At 40.0% G+C, this 6,184-nt stretch overlaps 1 protein-coding gene across 1 annotated transcript; it reads left to right on the top strand.

Annotated features, from left to right (window-relative positions):
- The first annotated feature begins 449 nt into the window (after positions 1-449).
- On the top strand, positions 450-4,872 carry dnal1 (dynein, axonemal, light chain 1). The gene is made up of 8 exons (XM_024430729.2): positions 450-585; positions 1,411-1,449; positions 1,634-1,743; positions 2,025-2,080; positions 2,216-2,271; positions 2,377-2,503; positions 4,096-4,236; positions 4,484-4,872. The coding sequence occupies exons 1-8, from the start codon at positions 583-585 to the stop codon at positions 4,528-4,530; spliced, it is 579 nt and encodes a 192-aa protein (XP_024286497.2). The 5' UTR covers positions 450-582; the 3' UTR covers positions 4,531-4,872.
- Positions 4,873-6,184: the final 1,312 nt, after the last annotated feature.

Below are 6,184 nucleotides of genomic sequence, written 5' to 3'. Positions count from 1 at the left end.
TTGAAAATAACAGTAGCAAGGCTATATACAGACACCGGTTAGTCAGGCTTTTTGAGATAGTATGTACATGTAGGTATGGTTAAAGTGACTATGCATATATGATGAACATATGATGAAGCATAAGACATTACAGTTTTTAATGTCCCGTTGGTAATCTAAGTCATACGTCGTCAATTTTATTTTCCAATGATTGCATGTTAGCTAGTAGAATGGAAGGCAGTGTTTTTTTTCCGATCGCCTACGAATTCTCAGTAGGCAGCCCGATCTCCGTGGAATAGTGGTGAGGTTTTAGTGGGTGCAGTATTAGTTGGTAGGACAATTTTTTCACAGTGTAAAGATTTAACATAACAGTAGGATGATACACAGCCAATACAGTCGGTGGCGGCATGCACTTATAACATTCGTTTGTTGACCGCCATAATACCAAAGAAGAAGAAGGAGGAAAAATAAGAAGAAGAAGAAAAAGAAGATGAGGAGGAGGGTATAGGTAGCGGGCGTGGGAAAGATGTTTGTTCGAGCTCCTGCACATGCGTCGTGACTTGTGAAGCTTCAGTCTGTGTCATAGCAACCGGAGAGGACAACATGGTGAGTTGTTTGGCTCATAAAATATTTTGTGAATGTCGTTTATCAGTAACTTGCTATATTGAAAGATTATTGTGCATAAAAAAAATATTAAAAAAACAATGTTGACATTGTAGCTATAGTACTATTAAATGTTTGCTAGCTACTGCCATAAACACGAACGACGCACGAGTCTCAGCCCCACCTAAGGCGTTAACTTTAGCTAGCTGAACGACGTTAGTTAATGTTAACCTGGGAAAGGGCTGAAAGGACACACCTGACGCCCAAACCGATATTTCGATTCATCATTTATAAAAGAAAATGTGGGTTAGGGTCAGTGGTAGGTTTTTACGTTTAAGCATTATCTGTGTCCATGTAGTCTCTCCCGTAACCTGTCTGCTAGGAAATAGCAATCATTCTCCAGCCGTGATCTTATGAATGTAACATAACGTTAATATATTCAATCAGTTTGACAGCTTGACAGTATGAAAATCAACTCGTGTGTGTCCAGCAACTGCTAACGTTAGCTAGCTTGCTACCTAACGTTAGCTATTAACGTTAGCTAAAGACACTCAACTAACGTTAGGGTGCTATGTTCTGTTTACGTTAGCTTTGCTAGGATCTGAATGATTGATTTGTGCATGATTCACTTCTATAACTGACAGCTGTTTGTCAGTGGTAGCATTTATTACATTAAAATAAGCTAGGCATAACGCTGTTGTAAACGTATCTAATGCAAAGGCCGGTCATAACTGCAACAGTATAGCTGCACGATTAGCTGATGGATTTGCATGACTACTGACTGAGATTTTATCAGTTGAACTAGAAGTTTGTATTATTGTTTCACAGGCAAAACCAACAACCATAAAAGAAGCCCTTGTGAAATGGGTAAGTGCATCAGAGCTCTCTCTTAGCCTGGTCCCAGATAAGTTATGTTTGTGCTGTTTTGTTAACTCTCATGGCAATTGCCAATAGGATTTGGCATTAAAGCACAAACAGATTTTGGACCAGTCTAGTTCTCTCCTACATAAAAAAAAGGAGAACAGTTGGCGACCTTGTGTGATTTCAACAGGAGGAGAAGGCAGGAGAGAAGGTGGGGGAGGCGAAAGCAGTCAAGCTGTATGGTCAGATTCCTCCTATTGAGAAGATGGATGCTTCTCTCTCCACCCTCATCAACTGCGAGTGAGTGAAACCTTATTCCTCTTAATTCTGAGACCTAATTTCATAGTACAAGGATGGTAATTCAATATAGGAATATCTGGGGCTCTATTCATTCATAAATCTGATTCTCCTCTGTGAAACTTTATCCAGCTTTGGTGTGAAACCTATTTCAATAGATGGGTGGTCACACACACACTCTATAAGAATGTTATGCTGCTGTTCTTTTCTTCTATAAATCTGATTCTCCACTTCCTATAACTGTGTTGATTCTCCACTTCCTGTCACTGTGTTCTTTTGAACAGGAAATTGTCCCTGTCTACAAACTGCATTGAGAAAATTGCCAACTTGAATGGCCTCAGTGAGTATGCGTCACACTGATGTGTCTTCATGGAAACAATACTTCAACTAGGGCCTTTAATGTAAACGGAGAGAAGGTGTAAAATGTGTAATCATTTAAACAGCTGAGACGTGGTGCCTTTTCTCTATCTCACAGAAAACCTACGGATATTATCACTAGGGCGGAACAACATCAAAAATCTAAACGGACTGGTGATTATGGCATTTTTGTGATCTACTATATTACTTGTTGTAATCTTAGCCCAAGAATGTTCTTGCATAGGATTAGGAAATTAAATCACCTTGTACTGTCTGCAGGAGGCTGTTGGTGACACGCTAGAGGAACTGTGGATTTCCTACAACCTGATAGAGAAGCTAAAAGGAATTCATGTTATGAAGAAGCTCAAGGTCCTCTACATGTCTAACAACCTGGTCAAGGAGTGGGGTAGGCAATGGTTTCATTTCCATGGGCCAAGAGTGTGCCATGTTGCCCTATGTACATAGTCATGGAACACTGGTCACTTGAATAATGTTTACATACAGTTGAAGTCGGAAGTTTACATACACTTAGGTTGGAGTCATTAAAACTAGTTTTTCAACCACTCCACAAATTTCTTGGTAACAAACTATAGTTTTGGCAAGTTGGTTAGAACATCTACTTTGTGCATGACACAAGTCATTTTTCCAACAATTGTTTACTATCAGATTATTTCACTTATAATTCACTCTATCACAATTCCAGTGGGTCAGAAGTTTACATACACTTAGTTGACTGTGCCTTTAAAACTTCTTCGGGCTAGGGGGCAGTATTAGGAAGTTTGGATGAATGAGGTGCCCAAAGTTAACTGCCTGTTACTCAGGCCCAGAAGCTAGGATATACATGTAATTTGTAGTATTGGATAGAAAACACTCTAATGTTTCCAAAACTGTTAAAATAATGTCTGTGAGTATAACAGAACTGATATGGCAGGCAAAAACCCAAGAACAATCCATCCAGATTTCTTTTTTTTCAGCTCACCTCTGATTACAATGGCTGGGAATGGGGAATATAAAAGGAAGTCCTCCCAGATTGCAGTTCCTAGGGCTTCCACTAGATGTCAACAGTCTTTAGAAAGACTTTCAGGCTTGTTTTTTTTGTAGTTTTTCTAAGTGGCTCCCATTTTGTCTGTAGTGTTTGTAGCGCGTTCCGGTGAGTGCGCGTACTTCGATATTTATCCCCGGTAATGGTCTCTGGTATTCTCCGTCTTAAATTTGATTGTTTATTTATATAAAAGGGTACCTGAGGATTGATTAGGAATGTTGTTGTTTGACTTGTTCAGAAGAAGTTTATTGGTAACTTACGGGATTCATTTTGTATGCATTTTGAACGAGGGAAACCGGTGGATTACTGAGTCAAGCGCGCCATTGAAACATACTTTTTTTATATATAAAAAAGGACTTCATCGAACAAAAGGACCATTTGTTATGTAGCTGGGACCCTTGTGATTGCAACCAGATGAAGATCTTCAAATGCGACCAAATACTAACTGACTGTATGTAAACTTCTGACCCACTGGGAATATGATGAAAGAAATAAAAGCTGAAATAAATAATTCTCTCTACTATTATTCTGACATTTCACATTCTTAAAATAAAGTGGTGATCCTAACTAACCTAAGACAGGTTTTTTACTCTGATTAAATGTCAGGAATTGTGAAAAACTGAGTTTAAATGTATTTGGCTAAGGTGAATGTAAACTTCTGACTTCAACTGTACTATTTATATATCTCCTGCTGTACTAAATGTGATTGTTTTACATTTTTTATTATTGTGTGTGTGTTATTTACTGAATTGATCAATACGAACTAGGAAGATAAGCATTTCGCTGCATACACAGTCACTTCTGTGTCTCTGTGTTATGGACGGTGGAAAAAATGTCCCACCTTGGAGTGGTAATTACAATGGTAATATTCTCATTATCATGCCTGCCTCATGAATAAAGTCAATTCTGATAACATGTTTGATGGTCGCCATTACAACTGTGGTTTTCCATTACAGCTGAGTTCGTGAAGCTAGCTGACCTTCCATCCTTAGTGGACATGGTGTTTGTTGGAAACCCCCTGGAGGAGAAGTACTCCGCTGAGGGGAACTGGCTAGAAGAGGCCACCAAGAGGCTGCCCAAGCTGAAGAAACTAGATGGTAAGACTGTCCACCTTCTATTTGTTTTCTCTAATAGGATGCTATATTCCTAGGACTGTATTGATGTCATCCTAAGCTACTTACTTACTATCGGGCTGATCCAAAGTACACTATTTTGAGCCTATCTTTAAATAGTGTGGCTCCGTATAGAACAGCCTGCTGTCATTTCACATTGCTTATTTCAGTAGTTTTTGCTATTGATGTGTCAACAATCCTTACAGCTTTGGTCTCCATCTCTCCTCTTTAGGGAACCCAGTGATCAAGGCGGATGATGATGACGAGGGAGACAGTTAACACATTCTATTTAATCTCTTACAGTTTACAGATTGTTGTTTTAAAAATATTTTTATTGAAATGGTTTCTATACCAGCATCATTGAGAATCAATCCACCAGGCAATATCCTATTATCCTATTTGATCTCTTTTTAGATGTTGAATAAGCTCATTCCACTGGTTGGGAGATGACCTCTCGTAGAAGCACATTGCTGAAACTTTTACAGCTCCATGGAATTCATGAAATAAAAAGTAATACGAAAGAGTTAGTACAGTTACAATGTTTGATGTATGTACAGTGGGGCAAAAAAGTATTTAGTCAACCATCAATTGTGCAAGTTCTCCCACTTAAAAAGATGAGAGAGGCCTGTAATTTTCATCATAGGTACACTTCAACTATGAAACACAAAATGAGAAAAAAAATCCAGAAAATCACATTGTAGGATTTTTAATGAATGTATTTGCAAATTATGGTGGAAAATACGTATTTGGTCAATAACAAAAGTTTCTCAATACTTTGTTATATACCCTTTGTTGGCAATGACAGAGGTCAAACATTTTCTGTAAGTCTTCACAAGGTTTTCACACACTGTTGCTGGTATTTTGGCCCATTCCTCCATGCAGATCTCCTCTAGAGCAGTGATGTTTTGGGGCTGTTGCTGGGCAACACGGACTTTCAACTCCCTCCAAAGATTTTCTATGGGGTTGAGATCTGGAGACTGGCTAGGCCATTCCAGGACCTTGAAATGCTTCTTACGAAGCCACTCCTTCGTTGCCCGGGCGGTGTGTTTGGGATCATTGTCATGCTGAAAGACCCAGCCACGTTTCATCTTCAATGCCCTTGCTGATGGAAGGAGGTTTTCACTCAAAATCTCACGATACATGGCCCCATTCATTCTTTCCTTTCCACGGATCAGTCGTCCTGGTCCCTTTGCAGAAAAACAGCCCCAAAGCCTGATGTTTCCACCCCCATGCTTCACAGTAGGTATGGTGTTCTTTGGATGCAACTCAGCATTCTTTGTCCTCCAAACACGACAAGTTGAGTTTTTACCAAAAAGTTATATTTTGGTTTCATCTGACCATATGACATTCTCCCAATCTTCTTCTGGATCATCCAAATGCTCTCTAGCAAACTTCAGATGGGCCTGGACATGTACTGGCTTAAGCAGGGGGACACGTCTGGCACTGCAGGATTTGAGTCCCTGGCGGCGTAGTATGTTACAGATGGTAGGCTTTGTTACTTTGGTCCCAGCTCACTGCAGGTCATTCACTAGGTCCCCCTGTGTGGTTCTGGGATTTTTGCTCGCCGTTCTTGTGATCATTTTGACCCCACAGGGTAAGATCTTGCGTGGAGCCCCAGATCGAGGGAGATTATCAGTGGTCTTGTATGTCTTCCATTTCCTAATAATTGCTCCCACAGTTGATTTCTTCAAACCAAGCTGCTTACCTATTGCAGATTCAGTCTTCCCAGCCTGGTGCAGGTCTACAATTTTGTTTCTGGTGTCCATTGACAGCTCTTTGGTCTTGGCCATAGTGGAGTTTGGAGTGTGACTGTTTGAGGTTGTGGACAGGTGTCTTTTATACTGATAACAAGTTCAAACAGGTGCCATTAATACAGGTAACGAGTGGAGGACAGAGGAGCCTCTTAAAGAAGAAGTTACAGGTCTGTGAGAGC

The sequence above is a fragment of the Oncorhynchus tshawytscha genome, linkage group LG08 (genome assembly GCF_018296145.1).
Source record: "Oncorhynchus tshawytscha isolate Ot180627B linkage group LG08, Otsh_v2.0, whole genome shotgun sequence".
In the NCBI taxonomy this organism is placed as follows: Eukaryota; Metazoa; Chordata; class Actinopteri; order Salmoniformes; family Salmonidae; genus Oncorhynchus; species Oncorhynchus tshawytscha.
This window is presented reverse-complemented; position numbering and strand designations above follow the sequence as displayed.

What these genes read in the sequence shown, in the direction of transcription:
- dnal1 (XM_024430729.2), top strand. An exon ending in TCCACCCTCATCAACTGCGA is followed by an intron (nt 1,744 to 2,024) that starts GTGAGTGAAACC and finishes TCTTTTGAACAG; the next exon opens with GAAATTGTCCCTGTCTACAA. An exon ending in CAAGCTGAAGAAACTAGATG is followed by an intron (nt 4,237 to 4,483) that starts GTAAGACTGTCC and finishes TCTCCTCTTTAG; the next exon opens with GGAACCCAGTGATCAAGGCG.